We start from the raw sequence: 21221 nt of genomic DNA on the forward strand, positions 1-21221 counted from the left end.
GTGTTTTATTGTTTTTGTTTGCCATCTTGGGGTCCTACTGGAAGGAAGGACAGGATATAAATCTAATAAATAAATAAATATCTCATCACATTTTCTTAATGCTAACAACCTCAAGAGAATAAAGTTAAAAATTACAGAATTTTCCTTTGCTAAGGGAGGGAAAAGTATGGTCTTTTTGTGACCAACATAATTCATCCATCCATACAACATACGTTTTATTATCCTAAGATCATTTGATTTCTTACTAAGATAAAATTTCTTCACAGTTTACCAAATGAGAAAGCAAAACTATCAATACAATAACAAATCATTAACCTATTGTCTATTTATTTATTTATTTATTTATTTATTGCATTTGTATTCCACCCCATAGCTGAAGCTCTCTGGGCAATTTACAACAATTAAAAACATTAAAAACAAATATACAAATTTAAAAACACATTTTTAAAAAGCAATTTAAAAACACATGCTAAAATGCCTGGGAGAAAAGGAAAGTCTTGACCTGGCACCAAAAAGATTACAGTGTTGGCGCCAGGCGCATCTCGTCAATAAGATAATTCCATAATTTGGGGGCCACCACTGAGAAGGCCCTCTCCCTTGTTGCCAGACTCCCAACATCCCTCCCAGTAGGCACCTGGAGGAGGGCCCCCACCCTTGTAGAGCGGAAAGGCTGCTGTAAGTCTAAACCTCAGCAAGCAGTGATCTGTCCATGACAGATGGACTAATGTAAGGCCCCCCACATTCAGATCACCATCTCCATGTCCAGTTGCAAAAACCAAGTCTAGAGTATGCCCTACTACACAAGAGGTCTTTAACTGAAGATTAGGGGAAAATACAGAAATTCTGAGTGAGTTTGCATGCCTCGCTTCTGGCTGTTTTACTCACATGTAAAATACCATTTTGAAAAAGTATAGCCACAGAATGAAACTTTGGGAAATTATAGTTAACATGATATAGATCATGTTAACTATATATGAAAATGAAAAATAGATCTGCAGTTTGACATTTCCATGGAATTATCCAAGTGACTTAATCAAAAACATTGTGAAAGTCTAAGCACACAATTTTGTATCACCCCTATCCACTTAGAACATCAGAAGAGACTGCTGGACCAAGCCCATCTAGTCTAGCATCCTGTTCACACAGTGGCCAACCAGATGACTGTGGGAAGCCCACAAGCAGGACCTGAGCACAAGAGTGCTTTCCCTCCCGTGATTTCCATTAACTGGCATTCAGAAGCATACCGCTTCTGATTCTGGAGGCAGAGCATAGCCATCATGGCTAGTAGCCACTGATAGCCTAATCCTCCAAGAATTTGTCTAATATTTCAAAGCCATTAGTTAGTGGGCATTACTGTTTCTTGTGGGTGAATTCCATAGTTTAACTGTGCATTATGTGAAGAAGTACTTTTTGTTGTCTGTCCTGAATCTTCCAACATTCATCTTCATTGGATGACCCAGGGTTCTAGTGTTATGAGAGAGGGAGAAAAACCTTTCTCTAGCCATATTCTCCATGCCATTGAATCATGTCACCTCTTACTTGCCTTTGCTGCGGCCTTTCCTCATAGGTGAGTTGCTCCACCCCCTTAATCATTTTGGTTGGCCCTTTCTGAACCTTTTCCAACTCTGCAATATCCTTGAGGTGAGGTGACCAGAACTGAATACAAGAATTAATAGTCATGAATAATTATGTAAATGTTGAACATTTTCAATTTCTAGTAAATTAATATCAAATTGAGTCTCATATATTCCTGGCGTTTAGATATCCCTTCCTTCCTATAGATTTTTCACTTCATTTTGATGGACTGAGCTGCTTAATGATCATCAGCAAGTATTCCACAGAATTTCCTCCTGCTATATAGTTTATTAATCTGTGCAGCAGTATCAATGTACATGGCAATTTACAACATATTTCTGGTACCAGCCACTTCATTGACAAGATGTTGACTTTTTCATAGGTGCATATTGTACAAGAAAAATATTCTCTGTGGGGTTACCAGACTTTAAGAAGATTCCTTTTCCTTTACAAATTTAATAGAAGAACAAATTCTGCTCCTCTTGTCACTTCATCCACACATCCATCGAACCTATCCTTTCTATGTGTCTCTGAAAGATACAGGATGCCTTTTGGGGACGGGGACTGCAACCCTAATTCTGTAAAGGCCATGTTGATTTGTGGGTCTTGTAATTTATGTGGTGATGGCTGTGAGATAATGTAGTTTTCTAATATTCCCAGAAAAGAGTAGCGGGGTTGGGGGAGAGAGAATGCTAACACTTTGAAGATCTCTTCTAAAATGTAGCTGTAATTAGAAATTGGAAGTACCAATGGGATTTTTTCATTGTCTTATCACAGACCTTCAGTGTTAAGTTTCCAAAATGATTAGTTCAAGCATGAAGCTGAAGAGGTATTTAAATGTCTGTATTCCAGAGTTTGAAGATATGCCAAATTTGGCATAGCTACAGTATCTGAGAATTCGTAATGAGGCTGTATTTGTTTTTGAAATAATTACATTCAGTAATCACATGATTTAAGGCAGCACATTGAAGCTGGTGTAATTTAGTGGCTCACCGTGGTGGTTATGAACCAGGAATTTTGGTTCAAATCTTGTCTTAGTGAAGGATTAATCAGAAGGCCTTATAGATAATAATACTGGCCTACCTTACAAGGGAGGAGGAGGAGGGATGTAGCTCTCCAAGTTTATGAACCATTTTAATTACTGTTCTCTTAGAAAGAAAAACATTGCATGTCAGATCCAATCAAACAATTACAGAGTCCATGCATTAATTAATTACTTCAGGGTACAGACAGGGTCCGTTAGCACCTCTGGGCTGCTACTGGGTGGAAGGGTGGGATATAGACAGCTGTGGCTGCTTCCTGACTTCACAACACAACTCAGCACCCTGGGCTGAACTGAGCCAAGCATTCTGGTGATGTGTGGGTTGTCAGAAATAGGACCCTAGCCTCACTACTTGTCAGTTTTATCTGTGAAGCTATAGCTAAATGAAAAGTTGTGGTCATTATACTTAAAACTATACTCCCTGCTATGGGATACCAATGCTACATTCTGTAGAATAGTAGTGAGCTATGCGTACAGTCTATGAAATTTCCATGCAGATTGTTCCCGCAACATGATCCACTTCAGACATAACATTAACCATGTTTTATCATTGTGGGAATGAGCTGCACCAAGCCTTGGGATCGTGTACTCCCCCCTCCCTTCTCTGGTGCATTCTCATTGTGGAGGTTTGAAACTTTTGCTTCTGTTTTGATTAACTTCACTTTAACCACAGTTTAGGGACAGGATGCTAATCTTAACTGTGGTTTGTTGAAACAACCCAGTTTCATAACTCATGGTTTGAAGGTGGCCTGTTTCAAACAAGCCATAGTTAAGGTTAACCACAGTTTGTTGGGGTCAGACAAAACAAAAGCCTGTGGTCGAGTAAAAAAAAAACTATGACAACAGTGGAATGCCATAAAAATTAAATTATGGTTTCATTCAATTGTAGAACAAGAACAGCTATTCTTATCAAAACGCAATGGGTTGGATCCAGAATTGCCTGAAATCCAGCAGAAGCTCCCACTGCAGAAAGTGGGAGGTGATTTTTACAAATTTCAGCTTCCCCTAACAGCCCCCAGCTCCACACATACGCATGCTGTTCCAGAAGGCCTTTTAAGCAGCTGGGGGGGGGGGACAGAGAGGAAAGGCAAAAACCACCTCCCCCTTTCTCCAGCAAACCTCCCCCTTTCTCCAGCAAACAGAGTTTCATCCACTGGGAGTTGGGATCCAATTATATTTCCCCTCTCTTTAGTGAGAAGGTTGCTTTAGGAATCTAACATATGGCATACACAGCAATTTATTATGATGAAAAAGGATGTCAATATATGGAAGATAGTCTAAAACAAAAGCACTGTAATAACCTTAGAAATATGAGCTATCAAACTAATAAAAACATTTTAATTATGACAGTATATAAAATTAAACAAAATGGAATATAGTAGCACTGAATAACTGAAACACAGACACAGTGTTTAACATGGCTAGAACAACAAAGAATATTTACAAAACAATAAAATGAGGAAACATAGCCTTATGGTTGTGTTTATAGTAGTCTGGAAAACAATTTTTGACATAAGTGATATAATGGGCCTGTATAATCATTTTAATTATTGTGAAAATGAGACACATTAACATAAAGTTATTTTTCTTAATTTAGTTTTGTAGAAATATCAGAGATTGTTTTGGAATTTTTGTTTGTTTTGTCAAGGACTCCAGCAAAGAAATGGAAAGGCGTGCATAGAAGGTTGGGACATGAATATAGATGAAATGATGGAGAGGAGGAGAAGGGTTATAAGGAGTATGGAAAGCTGTGCTGCCCCTCTGTCCTTCTTACAATTTTAGAAACTCCATTGACCTAGTTTCTGAATTTCTGCACTTGTATCAGAGAGGTTTAGGATTTCTAGTATTTATCTACAGTTATGACACCTAAAAATATAGAACTTCTTTGTTACTAATACTGAAATCCTCACCTTATGTATACACTACAATATACTCTTGCCACGTTTTGCCTTTCTGTGTAACAAGGAATGATAATAGCTTTGCAAGATTTCTGAAATCAGCAGCTATAACTAGTTTTTCCCAAGTGGAACTGGAAGATTTTCTTCCATGTGCAAAACTCCTTCGCATAGCCTTAATGCATTTAGAATGCTGGTGTGTTACTGTTTTTCAGATGTACAGTTTAAGCTTTATTTAAACACAACAGATACTGGAATTAATAATGTATTATTCCCTTTCCTTTTTTTTTACAGTACGCTGTCTGGTTAGTCCTCTGGATTACATGGAACATATTTGTTATCTGCTTCTACTTGGAGGCTGGGGACCTATCAAAGGTAATTTGCCATCTGATATATCTAAGCCATCTGATGTTAACTCATGCCAGTTCTGAGGAAGTTGTCCTGTATCTATTTAAACTTCTGCCATTTCTTAAATGAGGAAATCAGCTTGGGAATGATGTATAAACTATGTGCCTTAACTGTTCATGTCCTAAAGAATTAGAGAAATAGTGTATGTCTGTGAGGTTTTGGGTTTATTTTAATGGTGACTGTGTTAAATGAGAAATTTCGGTTGATTTTATACTTTCATATAATAGGAATTCCATGCTTTTTAATATCAAAACTGATAGTTTGCTAAAGGGTAAATACATTAGTATTCAATATTATGTAGTCATCTACTTTTCTGGATCAAGAGCTGCAAATGTAATGTAAAAAAAAATCCACAACAAAATAGTTTTGCTAATTTAATGAGAGCCCAAGACATCTGTAGTATTTTCTAGTTTTTTCCTTGGTAGGATTATTGTAATGATATGGTTAGTCTGTGATAGAAAGCAAATTTATAGGGATAAGTGTTTTGGATGTATCTTATGCTGTATGAGATTTAAGTGGACTTGTCACACAAGTGGAACCGTGCTGAGTAAGGATGGGGAAAGTCTTGTTTTTCTTTATTTCCCTACTCGAATTTTATTGGAGAACATAAACACCTGCTTCCTTAGGTATCTTCTACTTACATCTCAGTTTACATGATGTCTTATCATAATTATTGATTTTGACAAAATCCAGTACTTCACAAATCCAATACTTTGCAAGAAAATATAATAATGAAAACTTAAATGTTTGTGTTGTGTTGTGTTTTGCAATTGCTTATACATTAGTTTAAATGTATGTTTTAAATAAACATACTGGCTTAGTTGACATGTCATATTAAACCATAGTTAAAATAAACTATTGTTTAACGTGAACAAGCAGTGTGCTGAACACTGCTAAACTTGTGGACACCTCTCTCACTCCTGTTGCTGCCATGCTGCAGGGAAAGGAGCCATGGTTTGGCTTGTTTTGTAGTTTGAATCCAGGCTTGTTTCATTCCAAACAAACCACTAACAGAAACCAAGGTTGGTTCTTTGCTACAAAAAACAGTGGAGTCTAAATCTGAATTCCTATGGCTTAGTACATTTCTACCAATCTCTTAAAAACAATGTACAGTTAGTGCATCTATTTCTTCCAGGGAGTAGAATTGATCTGAAGAAAATCTAAAAACTCACAAAATATTTTGACCAAGGTGTAGACCAGCAGCCATCTTGGCTATGAAACTCTAGTGTGCATGCTGTAAAATATATTCAGGTCAGTAACAAGATAAACTGTGAATTTCATCTAGAACAGCATCTGCTAGATGGTCTCATATTGAATTCTTTGCATTTCTTGACTTTTCAGCTGAGAATAAATATGACTGGCATCAAATGTGTAATGGTACTCCTGAGTATATACTCCTGCTGGGAAAGGAAGATTGAATCTTTTTTTAAAAAAAGATAATGCATTGAATTATCTCTAAATAGAGAATAAAAAATAACCTTTAGGGAAGCATGAGGCTAAGCATTATCTTACACAAGGGACATGGTTGAGGTTGTAAACCATAAGAGATAGTCTTCCACAAGATGGGTTTAGGAATTGCTAAGTTAAAATTACAGTTTAATAATTGCCCAGCTGGGTATACTTTGTTGTATATGACTATAATATATGGTTTTCTGCGCATAAGATATTTGTTGGGGGGAGGTAAGTTTTGAGGCTTACTTCTCTTTTCTATGTACAACTAGTTTTCTGTAATGATATCAAGATTCCAACAACATATTTCAATCTACTGGTGTATTTTCTTTGAGGAAGTTTACTAATGGCTCCCTCCCTCCCCCCTCTCTTGTCTCAGAGGTCATGTCACATTTTACAGCTCCTTTTTACTGAAGTGAAAAGAGTCTTGATAATGATAATGAGGTATTCAGAACGATGAGATTACCACCTCCTCATAAGATTGAAGCAGTTAAAGAACTGCCAGTGAAGAGCCTAGCAGAGCTGTTCACATCACATTATAGTGTGGGACAGATACATGGTTTGAAATTTGGCAGTGGACTCAGAAGACTTCATGTCATTGTGTCACTGTTAATGTCTTCCCTATGACAGCATGGCTTTTACAGCCTGTCAAAATTATTATGATCATGTAGCCTGGTGACAAAAAGGACAAAAGCATATCCTGTTACACAGATACTGTTAAGTAATATTATGCTGGTCAGTATGTTGCCACTTCGTTAGTCATATGTCTGCCCTACTTAGCAGAACCAGACTAATTTTCTATTTTTTTTTTTTTTAAAAGATAGAAATTATTTCTAATTCATAAACTCAGGTTACTGGCGGTACATCTGGTGCCCTTGCTGCAAAGAGCCACAAAGCAACACAGGATATTTGCATGAAATTTTAATTTTCCAATTATTATCTTTAAAAAAGGTGACTTAAAAGTGTTGCCACAGAAGGAAAAGCTAGCAGTGTTACACTGGAACACAAGGTTAACTAAAAATTTTATGCATTAAACCTTGCATTGTTATCAAGAGAGGCATGAAAGAAAACCACACCTATCTAGACTGTTGGACTCCAAAAGATTCTAAGCCTGGAGATAAGTTTTTTTTTTCACAGTGCAAGCCTATAAAGATCTACCCCAAAGTAAATTCCATTGAGTTTAGTGAGGCTTACTCCCAGCCAGTAGCAGACACCGTAGTGGGGCAGCAGTACTTCCCTGACCTCCGGTTAGTCACATTGCTGCTGTTTACTGGGTAGAGGGGAAGGAGCAAGACAGTGGCGAGGTCAGCAAGGTGTAAACACACTGTCAGCAGCACAAGATTAGCTCCACTGGTGCATTTGCACCATGTCAAATTTCCCATCAAACTTGCCAGTTACCTCCCAGTAAGCAGCAGCAATCTGACAGATGGGAGGTCACGTGAGTGCTGCTGCCCCACCATGCCATCTACTACTGCTCACAGGGTATAGGATTGCAACCTCAGAGTGTTGAATGTGAATATGACAGATGTATCATTGCTCTTGGCACCCACATTCATCACACTACCCTCCTCCTTCTAGTCCTCTTCTCTTAGCCCATTTCTTCTCTCATCTATCAGTTTGAACTATCAATCTAGGTCCCATCTACACTAAACATTTAATGGAGTATCATACCACTTTAAACAGTCATGGCTTCCCCCAAAGAATTCTGGAAAGTGTAGTTTGTTAAGGCTCCTGACAGTTGTTAGGACATCCCTGTCCCCTTCACAGAGTTACAATTCCCAGAGTTCCATGGGAAGAGGGATTGACTGTTAAACCACTCTGGCAATTAGAGCTTTGTGACAGTCTCCTAACAATGCTCAGATAGTGAAAGTGGCTTAAAACATATATACTATGCTCTGATTTGCAACCCCCTCCCCCCACACACCAAACCAGCTTCAAATGTATAGTTCAGACTTCAGGATATTTGCTTCTTTCAATAATCTTTTACATTGTTTTAATTTTATTGTACATTTTTTCTCTCATTTTCCCCATATTAAAGATAGCAAGTAGCAAGACAGTGAGGATAAACTGTAAAATAAACAATTACTCCAAAGAGACAAATACTTTGAGATACTAAATGTCAAGGCAAATATTATGGTACCAGAGAATACTTACATTTGTTGAACAGGGAGTTACCGTGAGACATTCTTTTTGCTTGTTTCCCCTTTTTTTGAATCTGGACATTATTTAAATGTGACATATGGCCACCCGAGCCAGTGCAAAGTTCTGGAATATATGAAAGAATAATATGCCCTTGAGCACAGAATGCCTTCAGTTAATACACATCTACAATTGGGAAGAAAGGTTTGGGAGGTGGGAGTTTAGCATTTTCCTTTCTGTAGCATAAAATGAAGAGATTGCTGAGGTATCCAGAAAATTCTGAACACCCAACTTCTCTAGATAGCACTGTTCCATAATTCAGAAACCCCTGTTTTTTCTTCATATATGAAGGTTACATGCTTTGCTCTAGAGGGCTGAACTGAGGGGCTTACATTTAAATAAAAAAAAAAAACAGCCACAGCTTCCCCTTCAACGGTGCTCTCTCCTCACCACTAAGATGACCCCATGTGACCATCCCACAAAGCCTAACATGTGGTTGGCTGCATGTTCTAAGGTCTTATTTGCACATCACGGTAACCCAAACTATGGCTTACCAGGACCATGTGATAGCTCCCAGAGAAGAGCTCAAACTTGTTTTCCTCCTTCCCAGTCCTTTTATCACAGTGTGGCGTGACAGCTAAGCCAAGGTTTGGCTTAGCATGTCTTCCAAACCCAGGGTTGACCATAGGACAAACCTTTCCCACAGCTCATGGTTAAGGAGAATTCCAGCTGCACCGCATTAGAAAGATCAGGGACAAAGTGGGTGTCAGCTCCTTTCTGGGAGCCAGCTGTTGTGGAATTTATGATGGGTTCTGTTTTGTGGGAGACTCAGTGAAGAAGCCAAAGCCTTTTTTAAGGTTGTTTATTCAGTGAAGCACTTCACTGGAGCAAAGTACATAACTCGACTAAAATGACAGCTGGGTACAGACATATATATACCCCTACATTCATCATAGCCATAGCAACGGTCTCATCCAATTGTTCTATGCTACTGTGATGCTCTACCCCCATACTAGGCACCTTCCTCTATGCATTCCTGTGATATCAGTATCCTTGGCACATGTGCAGTCTGCTACAGCAGTTCCATTCACTATTGTCTAGGTGACTCCCCTGCCTAGGAGGAATGGCGGCCGGAATGCTCCTCACAGCACATTCACAGAGTCCGGGTGAGCCACAGTTTGGCTCACTGTGATGTGTGAACCAGACTTAAGTTTGCTTCTCCACCATGTGAGTTTATCACAGGATTTAATGAAAACTAAGTAGAGATTTTCCATTTCTAGATTCATGTGCAGACTGTTTCAGAGCAATATCTCTGCTGCTGCCATAATTGGGGTAAAGGTGGGTATACTATCAAACAGAGGGGGGGTAGAGAGAACAAGAATTATACATCCGCTATACCCAGCGTAGATTTTTTGCATTCCGCAATGTTAAATTGAAAATACCCCCATGCTATTTTGATGCTTCCCATAAGCTCATTTCAAAACAAAAACTTACAAAACTTATAGTCCTGAAGTTCCAAGACTGATTAAATTCACACAGTGCTATAAACTACCATAGGATTGCTCTGTGAGTTTTCTATGTTGAGGTAACTCATTGAGCAACATACTGGAGGCCTGCAGCTGGAAGCAGAAGGAAAAGTAAGGAGCTTTTCTTCCTCCTCCTCTAGCCCAATGTTAAATTAAATGGCCCTGGATATTATACAGCCACGAGAGTGGCTGCATACTACAGTCAGCATGGATTTTTTGCATTCCGCAATGTTGAATTCAAAAGACCCCATGCCATTCTGATGCTTCCCATAAGCTCATTTCAAAACAAAACCTTACAAAACGTACAGTCCTGAACTCAGAATCGCTTGCTTAACAACCCTCTCAATTTTCATGGTGATACACAAAACAGTCAGAGAGAATAGAGAGTTCAAAGTCTAAAAAGAGAGGGGGAAAACCCCAGATCCCTTTTGAACTTTTTTCTGTCAGAGTTCTCATAATCTGTTGAAATTCATTAAAAATCAGACATTTTCACAGAGTATCTGTAATCCTATTACTTACCTGCCCCGTACTCTGACCTTCATCTTCTGCTTTTTAAAAGTTAAAAAATGCCTGGCTGATGATGATGATGATTATATCCCACCCTTCCTCCCAGCAGGAGCCCAGGGCTGCAAACAAAAGCACCAAAAACATTAAAACATAATAAAAAAACCTTTTAAAACAAAGGTTAAAACAAAACATCTTCAAAAACCTTACTTAAAAAAAGCTTTCAGAACTTCTAAGATTAAAAACATTTTTAAAAAGAAAGGTTTAAGAACATATTAAAAGCAATTCCAACACAGACACAGACTAGGATAGCTCTCAACTTAAAAGGTTTGTTGAAAGAGGAAAGTCTTCAATAGGCGCCAGAAATATAATAGAGATGACACCTGTCTAATATTCAAGGGGAGGGAATTCCACAGGATAGGTGCCGCCACACTTAATTAATTAAGAAATTTTGCATTGAACTGAATGATAATGTCAGGCATGCTCAGTAAGAACCAACTGTCAGTGTTCTAAAAGCCAGACTCACAGCTGCTTGCCTAATCAGGGGGCCACACTCACACAAACCTTTATTTCACTTCAGACAGTCATGGCTTCCCCCAAAGAATCCTGGGAAGTGTAGTTTGTGAAGGGTGCTGAGAGGAGACTCCTATTCCCTTGACTGAGCTCCAGAGGCCAGAGTGGTTTAGCAATCAGCTGCTCTGATTGAAGCTCTGTGAGGGGAACAGGGTGTCTCCTATCAACTCTCTTGGTCATGACTGTCTAAAGTGAAATAAAGGTCTGGTGTGGAGGTGACCAGTGACAGCTTTTGTTAAAATTTGGGTGGGAGGCTACATGTGCCTGCTATAGAATAAAAAGGTGGGAGAAACGCTGAAAAGAATGATACTGTTCACAGTGTTTTCCTTTTGGAAAGGAAAGGGGCTTCCCCTCTACCCAGTGCCCACCCACCCAATCTCCTCTCCTCCCCCTCCTCCTTCCGTCCCTGCCCCTCCCCCTTGTCAGTTTCACTTATCCTAACCATGATTGCACAGAAATAAATCCCATTAAACTCAAAAAGTATGCAAATGATCAAACCCACCCTCCCTCCTATCCCCTCCCTCTTGCCCCTTCCCTCCCCCTTCCTTTGCTCCTCCCTCCACATCCCCATCCCCTTCCAATCCCCTCCCTCCTCCTCCCCCTCCAATCCCCTCCCCCTCCCCATCCACTTCCAATCCCCTCCTTCCCCCTCCCCCTTCTCCTCCTCCTTCCCCCTCCCCCTTCTCCTCCTCCTTCCCATGGTCAGTTTTAAGCATGATTGCACAGGAGTAAGCCCATTGAACTCAATAAGCATGCAAATGATCAAACCTGCCCTCCCCTCCCCTTTCTTTACCCCTCCCCCTCCAAGCCCCTCCTTCCCCTCCCCTTCCTTCTGCTCCCCTCTCCCCTCCCTTTCTCCTTCCCTACAGTAGTCCGTGGTCAAATGGCCAAGGTGCTAGATTCAGAGGGAAATCCTCTCCTGCAATGAACACACATTGGTAAATAAGAAGTAGCTTTATTAAATAAAATATAAGTGCACAATTACAGCAGCAAAATGCTTCCTTAAAACCCACACCCCTGAGGGCTAGGTAAAATACAGAGAGTTACAGTCACAAAACAAAATAACAAAATAACAAAACTGTCTAGCCTAGTCTATACTTACGAAGAGGTAAACAGCAAAATAGCTTCATGGTTCCACATCTTCCCAGATGTATACAGAGATGTATAGCCTGGATAGTGAATGGAAGATGGTAGCATAAGCAACCACAGGGAACAATGGGCAACAAAAACCTAAGGTCTGAATCCTATTCTTACAGGAAAATGCCCAGCAACAGTCAGGAATTAATTAGCCAGGGGGCTTTCAGATGATGAAGAAATATTTCTGGAATTTTTGCACCCAACTGTCACGTACTCCCCAACCTTCCCAGGCCAGGCGGCCTTGAATACCAGTCTCCACTGATAAGCAGGTGTTCTTGCTTGGGCCTAATTAATTAACTTCAGCTGTGGAAACTGCAAAGTCATGCCTCTCAGAGGCCCCATCCCAGACAAGATGTCATCCCCCACAATTCTTTCCTTCAAAGCCATTTTAGATATCAGGTGTTCTTGACATACTTTAGTTAACTTTTTTTCTGCCCTAATCTAAACATTGGATACACTTTAGTTGCAGTGGTGGTGGTCATTATTTACAGTACCACATATAAAACCAATGTATAAGACTAATCTGCCCAGTTAAAATCCTGCACATACTTGTAAAATTTAATTATCTCCATGGGCCAGACTTCCAAGTTCTTTTTCTTAGGTCCATGGTACCAGTTACTCAGCTGCAAAATGGAAATTACAGTTCACAGTTGAGGTTCTCATACACAGCATGCATTGAGGACCACGGAAATACCTAAGATACCACCTCTGGCTCCCTGATATTAAATTTTCAGTAATGAGTCAGTTAAATGTGACATTTCAAAAGGATTTTAACACACTAGTTAAAATACTAAGTGTTTCATAATGTGTAAAAGGTAAGAAATTAATTTTTAACATGACAAAGCAGTGATTTGCTCAGTGTATTAATCCTTCCATATTAGCTACAAGGGTGATTTGGCACTAGAGATGTATTCGTGCCTTATTAGTTTATATCCATCAAAGAAATAATTAAATTGTTGTGATTCACATTTGTAATGGAGTCGTTAGCAATTAAATTTCAGTGTTGCATGTGTTCTAATAAGGCTACCTGCAGGATATTTAATTTTAAACATATTACCTTCCTTGGATATTGGTTTAACAGATGTTCTGTTAAGATAACAGGGAAATTAAATTAGTTTTCTTCTCAAAGCATCCAGTTAACTTCAGACGTATATGCCTTTGAACATGAAATCTGACCAGGATTTTTTGGACAAATAGCTATCAAAATGTTTTAAGTAAATGACTTCATTTTTTTTCCCAACTTCTGTTACTCAGGGCAGATTTGACATGGTTGATCATATATCTAACAAATGAAAATTGAAAATAGTGCTGGCATCCAACAGTGTAGGGTTATATTGAAGGTAGTTTCATGGGTAGATACTATTAAGCATGCTTGTGGTTCCAGATAAATTGGTTTGCACCGATTTTTTTAACCTCAGCATCTCTACCAGTTAGAATAGAATTGATTACAAAATTAAATTCTCTATTACTGTAGATACAGCATATTTGGGCAAGCTTTCATGAACACTTCCATTTTTTGTACTCTCGACTAATAATTCATATGGCAATGAGAAGTTAAAGGGGATGGAATAGAGGGGAAATTGTATTCATGGTCTGTTAGAAATGGTTGGGCACACAGCAGCCTGCACTGGAAGTTTTGGGCTAGATTTTATTTTATTTATTTAAATGTAATGATGCCCATCCCTGTCCACCATCATAGGGTGGATAACAATAAAAGAGGAAACTGCCCCTCCTTGAATTTCACTTTGAAACAGCCAAAAACATATTGCTGCTTAACTTCCAATACAGTTTAACCACAATCCCCAAAATTCAGCCCTGATATTGCAAAAGATTTTGGAACACTTCAGAAATGTGCTTACATCTGGAGTTTGGGGTATAAGCCCAAGAGGAGTTACCTACAGTAAATCAAATATTGAGAATGGCTTTCCACATGACCTAATAAAGTGTCAGACTCTGTTCATTAATTCTGTTCCTGCCTTCTTGCTGTATAATCTGCTTGTTAATTCATTGTTAAATGGAAAACTTTAAGCAGATTGCTAGTGATTGGTTCTGCTCCACATGGGATCATGACAAGATGATACATTATTGGAGCCCCTCCTCTGAATAAGAAAACAGGTTGCTCTCTGTTTGGTAAACTTGATTGATTTTGTTTGCTCCAAAGCATATAGAAAGGGTTGAGAAAAGAAATGGTTTTGTAAAAGTGTAATCTGATGACTCTAGGGTCCTGGGTTACGGCATTTAATCATCAAGCAGATTAATCCTAACCCTAGCCAGGGAGCTGTGGGATTGACCAGACCTATGGATTGTCTGCCATGTCCCAACTCCCACTGGTTTGTGCTGACAGGGCAAAAGGTTGGGACCTTTTTTCTTTTTCTTTTTATTAGCTTCACCAGCTCCAGGCTGGCATAACTTAAGGGTTCCAGTCCAAGACCATACAGAAGATCCGTGGGACTTTGCATCCAGTGGATCTGAAGCCACAAGCACTCCAACCTGACAATATGCAAATACTCACTTCCTCTCACTCATTTTACTCATTTTCAAGCACTACTTACCATTAATAATGTACATATACTAGGGGCTGCCACCCCTGCTCTCTTCACTTGCCAACCCTGTCTATCATTGCCAAAGTGTTCCCTCCCCCACCCAGGTCACCAAAGCCCACCTGCTTCTGCCACACACAGGGGTTGCCTGGAGCTGCCCCTTCTCTTCTGCCCTGGGCCACCAGGGCCCCCCTTCCCTCACACATTGATTCCCCAACTGATTACCAGGGCCCTACCCCTTCCCTCCACAAGTCACCAATGCTCCCCTTCCACTATGACACAGCCCTGCAAGCCAGCAGATTAATTTAGTGATGAAGGCCAGCGGAGAGGAGACTATATGATGACCTACCCCACCCATCAGCATGGGAGAGTTGGTTAAGAGTGCAACAAATAAAGCTATCTAGTACATAGAATGCTATTTTATTTCTTTTTATGTGCCTGAAATTTATCTTCTCCTTTTTTCTAAATAAATCTCTTGACTAAACCTGACATTTAGAAGTGCATCACTAGCAGGGAAGAGAGAATACAGGCCATCTGTTACATTCAAAGGGTGTGCATAAACTACATCAGGTCTTTTTTTTCTTTTTTTTTTTGCAAAATTCAAGATAATTTCAGAGTTAATCTGAAGTGATATTGGGAGAGTTCGTCAACTCTATTCATTACACAGATCAGTTTGACTCCTGGTTGCTAGGTCTTCAATAACTCCCAACAGTCTGGATATGAATAAAATTATAGAGTAGCTAGAAATAGATTATTTGTTTATTTATTTGAATTTATATCCCACCCTTCCTCCCAGTAGGGTGGCAAACAAAACCAATAAAAACATTCTAAAACATCATAAAAATAGACTTTAATATATATTAAAATAAAACATCTTTAAAAACATCTTTTTTCCAAAAAAAGGTTTAAAAACATCTTAAAAAGCAGTTCCAACACAGATGCAGGGATAAGGTCTCTACTTAAAAGGCTTGTTGAAAGAGGAAGGTCTTCAGTAGGTGCCAAAAAAATAGCAGAGATGGTGCCTGTCTAATTTAAGGGGAGGGAATTCCAAAGGGTAGGTGCCAGCTCACTAAAGGTGCACTTCCTATATTGTGCAGAATGGACCTCCTGATACAGCCTTTCCCAACCAGTGTGCCTCCCGATGTTGTTGGACCACAACTCCCATCAGCCTCAGCCAGCATTGCCAATGGCTGAGGCTGATGGGAGTTGTGGTCCAACAACATCGGGAGGCACACTGGTTGGGAAAGGCTGTCCTGATAAGATGGTATCCGCAGGAGGCCCTCACCTGCAGATTGTAGTAATCAACTGGTTATATAAGGGGCAAGGCAATCTTTCACCTTTGTACACCAAAACAAGAACCTTGAACTTAGCCTGCTAGCTAATGGGCAGCCAGTGCAATTCTTTCAGCAGCAGATTGACATGTTGGCAATATCCTGCCCCAGTGAGCAGTCACGCTGCCTCAGTTTGCACCAGCTGCAACTTCTGGACCAACCTCAAGGGCAACCGCACATAGAGCACATTACAGTAATCCATTCTGGAGGTTACCAGTGCATCAACAACCGTGGTCAGGCTATCCCATTCCAGAAATGGCTGCAGCTGTCTTACTAGCTGAAGCTGGTAAAAGGCACTCCTAGACACTGAGACCACATGGGCCTCTAGATGGATCCAGGAGCACTCCCAGACTACAAACCTGTTGTTTCAGAGGGAGTACAACCCCATCAAAAGCAGGCAACTGACCAATTATCCGAACTCGAGAACCACCAACCCACAGTGCCTCCATCTTGCTAGGATTCAGACTCAGTTTACTGGCCCTCATCCTGCCCACCCCTGAATCCTGGCACCAGTCCACGGCTTGCATGGCCTCTCTCAATTCAGATGTTACAGAGAAATAGAGCTGGGTATCATCAGCGTACTGCTGACACCTCGCCCCAAATCTCCTGATGACAGCTCCCAAGGACTTCATATATATATTAAATAGCATTAGGGACAAGATGGTACCCTGCAGCACCCCACAGCACAACTGCTAGGGGCCGAAACGCAATCGCCCAATGCTATTCTCTGAAAATGACTCTGGAGATAGAATCAGAACCACTGTAAAACAGTGCCACCATTACTCATCTCATCAAGTTGGCCCAGAAGGATACCATGGTCAATGGTATCAAAAGCCGCTGAGATATCAAGTAAGAGTAACAGGGTCACACTCCCCCTGTCCTTCTTCCAATAATGGTCATCCATCAGAGCGACCAAGGCCGATTCAGTCCCATAACCAGGCCTGAACCCAGACTGGGATGGGTCAAGATAATCTGTTTCATGCAAGAGTACTTGCAATTGCTGCACCACAACCCTCTCAATCACCTTCCCTAAAAAGGGGGTATTTGCAATCAGGCAGTAATTGCCACAAACCAATAGGTCTAGGGTGGGCTTTTTCAGGAGGGGTTGAATCACCACCTCTTTCAGGGTGGCTGAAACCACTCTCTCCTGCAACATGTTGACCACACCCTAGATCCACTCGGTAAAACCTCTTCAGCAACTATAATAAGCCAAGAAGGGCAAAGGTCGAGAGGACACATTGCTGCCCGCATTGTCACAAGCACTTTTTCCACGTCATCAGGCTGCATCAACTGAAACTGACCCCAAGAAGTTGCAGCAGACGTTGCCCTGGACACCTCACTGGGGACTACAGTAGATGTGGATGGGGCATCAAGATTGCTACAGAGACAAGCAACTTTACCCTCAAAGTGCCTTGCTAACAATCCACAGTGGACCTTTGAAGGGTCTAAAATGCCATTTCATGGAGTTGATGTCAACAGACCCCTGACAATATGGAAATGCTCCACTGGACAGCTACTTGAAGATGTGATGGTGGCAGAGAAGTGTGCCTTCTTCCTCACTGCTACACGGTAGGCACAGTTATGTTTTGCTTGTGATTGATCAGCCTCATAGAACGTATTTCGCCTGTTGAGTTCTAGCCATCATCCAGCCTATTTCATTGCCCTTAGTTCACTGGTGTTCCAAGGTGCAAACTGGGCTCCACAATGCTGGAGAGGGCACTCAGGGGCAACAGTGTTAATTTATTTATTATTTATTTATTTTATTTTATTTATATACCGCCCTAAGCCCAAGGGCTCTCTGGGCGGTATACATAAAATAAAGCAATCAGGAATATATAAATACAATATTTACACATTGTGACAAGGGCTTCAACAGGGTCACCTGCGCTATCTACTGGGAACTCCCCCAGGGCATTCAGGAATCCAGCGGATTCCATTAGTCTCCAGGAACAGACCATCTTAATCTGTCCATCACCTCTGGAGGGGAGGATTGGAGGAGGATTGGAGCTGTAATCTAAACTTCACCAGAAGCGGTCTGACCATGACAATGGGGTGACATCCACACACCCCATCTCCAGAACACTCCTTGCTGCATCTGGAGCGAAAACCAAGTTGAGGGTGTGTCCTGCCCTATGAGTCGGGCCAGTGACAACTTGAGACAGCCCCATGGTCATCATGGAGGCCATGAAGTCCCAAGCTAGAACACTAGCGGCAGCCTCAGCATGGAAATTGAAATCACCCAAGACTATTGTTGTGGGCTCTCCAATACCACAGCCAAGATGGCTTCCATTAGCTCGGTCAGAGAAGCTGCTGGGCAGTAGGGTGGACGGCACACCACCAGCAACCCTAGTTTATTGTGTCATTGGCCTGACACCAGGTGCTGGCCCTCACAGCCAGCTCCGAGATAGAGTGGTTTCCTGATGAAAGAGATGGAAGTTCTGTAGACTACAGCAATTCCTCCCTGCCCCTGTTCCTGCAACCTGTGCTGGTGTTGCAGCGAGTATCCATGTGGGCAAAACTGGGTCAGATGAACTCCTCCCAGCTCACCCACCCAGGTCTCAGTAATGCACACCAAATCGGCACCCTCATCCATGATAAAATCATGGTTTAGGGTGTTCTCATTGTGTACCGATATGGCATTAAACAATAACATACACAGGCCAGTGAACACAGCAGATGAACAATGAGGAACCCGTCCATGGGAGGAGTGGGAGGAACAAGGTGTAGATAGCCTTGCCTTCATCTTCTATGGTAGTGCACCACCTCCCCATAGGTATACCTCCGTCTATCCATGATCACTGAAATTGAGGTGATATCACCCATGTCCCTCCTTACTAAGACTCCTCCTAAGACAGCCTTTCCCAACTAGTGGGCCACCAGATGTTGTTGGACCACAACTCCCATCAGCCTCAGCCAGCATTGCCAATGGTCAGGAAAGATGGGAATTGTGGTCCAACAACATCTGGTGACCCACTAGTTGGGAAACGCTGTCCTAAGAGAAATGCTGAGGATGAGAAATACATGGTTCTTCCAGAGCAAACTTGCATCTGTATGGTTGGGCTTTCAGGAGACACACCAGAACAGGGGTAGATTAATGCATCTTGCAAAATAGAAAAATGGGCCTCCACTTTAATACTTGAAGGGGGTAATAAAATAATTACGTAATACATTGCAAGATATTAAACCGGTGTCATGTTGGCAATCCTGGTAAAGTTCACATGCAATTATGCAGCATCACTAAAATAGCTGTTTATTGCAGAGCAGGTGCTTGGCAGGCATCAGTAACTTTCATCATTCAGGGACAAAGTGTTTCATATACATGACACAGCTTGTTCAGCTCACCCTGTGAACTTTTAAATTGCTTATCTGCACAGCATCTCTATTGTAATTAGGTTTTTCCTTTTTAATGGCAGCCTATGGAATATTTGTGGGTGGCTTAAGATGCAGACCTCTATAACCATTTGCCACATCACTGAACTCAATAAGTCTTTATTTTCAATAGATATGCATAGGGTTGCACTTTAAATATCTTTGAAATTCCAGAATCGCCAAGAACTTTGTTTTGTTGTCAAATGAAGAGGGGAGGGGAATTGACAGATCCCACAGGACACTATTTTCCTCAAACATTCCTTATTTTGTTATGTTACCATGAAAAGTCAGCTAAAATGCACTTTTGTTCCATTTTGTCATACACTATCATATCTTTGTGAATTCAGTTCTAGAGTCCAGACTGGGCTTAATGTCTCCTTTCATCATCTGCACCTACAATTTCAATGAGATTAATTTAAGGGGTATGCAATTGTTTCATGTGTCAGTAGCAGTAGTGTAGCACTATATTTGCTTACCAAGGTACCACAAACACCTATTTGGAAAGAAATTGGATTCTGTGTTTTGATGGTAGGACTTCATTGATTAAGTTTCCTTTTGAATTGAACAGAAGTGCAATTGATTGTTTGTTTCATACTAAGAGGTTGCTCTTCAACAAGCAACAGTATAGCAAAGCCCTTTTCTCCTAAAATAACTAAGGCTGCAATCCAGTACATGTCTACTCAGAAGAAAGCTCCATTGGGTTCAATGGGACCTACTCCCAGATAAGTGTGCATTGGATTGCAGCCTAATTCAGCCATTCTGAGACAACCAGTAACTTTGTTCACCTGACTTTTCTTTGTGGTAAGTTTGGTCTCATACTGCTGACACTGTCCTAATTTATACGGCATAGGCTATGAGACAGATGGGTCTAATTTGGCCATGGTTGCTGTTCCTCCAGATGATTCATTAAGCAAGCTTTCAGTCCCATTGCATGCCAAGTTCTGTTTTAATGTGTTAGAATAGCAATAATTGAAAATCCAAAAGTGGTGGAATTTGCAAACATCCCAGCTATCATTTTCCTGTTTCTGAGTCCTCACCCCCAAGTGTACAGACAAGGGGGGAGAAACACTAAAATGTTTAACCACTTGAGGCTCATCAACAAGGCAGTGATGTGAAGGAAGAAATCTCAATTTCTGTAGAGGGAATACAAATTCTCCAAGGTTTTGGAGGACAATGGGGCTCAACAATGGAGAGCAATTCTTAGGACAAATGGGACACTGGCTCACCAACCTCAGTCTGCCGGTAGCCAGCCCTCACCTGCCTGCCTCCTTACTGACAACCGCACCAAGCCAAGAGGTGGCCCTGCCTGTCATCTTCCTCCTCCTCCTTAGTGTCAGTGTTTCCCTTGTAGTCCTCAGCAGGGAGGAGGATGGAAACAAAGCTAGAATTAGTTGACCTTGCCTGTCATTGGCTCTGGCTCAACCTATGGTTGATCTCCCTGCCTTCTATTTTACCAGTCCCCATGGGCACCAGCCACCAGTGGAGCTCACCATTAGCAGTAACTCAGCTTCTTCCTTTTCCATACTTTTTTTTTAACCCTGCTGCTGCTACAGCTGGCAACAGCAACTGTGTTGACAATCTGACCATCATTTTGCACTCTCCACAATCTAGAGCTGTTCCAGAAAGAAGAAAATAATGTCTGCCACTAAAAAAAAAATTGAGAATATTCTGCAAAGTAGCTTTTTTTTCCCTAGGGGGTGGGGGGTGGGAAAAGGGTGGAAGTTCTGGCATTT

General features: G+C 41.0%; 1 protein-coding gene across 1 annotated transcript in view; it reads left to right on the forward strand.

Moving 5' to 3' along the window:
* The window catches only part of NKAIN2 (sodium/potassium transporting ATPase interacting 2), an 848791-nt gene that overhangs the window by 461332 nt on the left and 366238 nt on the right, over nt 1–21221 (forward strand). Inside the window, exon 3 of the mRNA XM_061623744.1 lies at nt 4807–4887. Within this exon, the coding sequence (XP_061479728.1) occupies nt 4807–4887 (81 nt within the window). The remainder of the gene's footprint in view (nt 1–4806; nt 4888–21221) is intronic.

Source organism: Rhineura floridana, chromosome 4 (assembly GCF_030035675.1).
Source record: "Rhineura floridana isolate rRhiFlo1 chromosome 4, rRhiFlo1.hap2, whole genome shotgun sequence".
Lineage (NCBI taxonomy): Eukaryota > Metazoa > Chordata > Lepidosauria > Squamata > Rhineuridae > Rhineura > Rhineura floridana.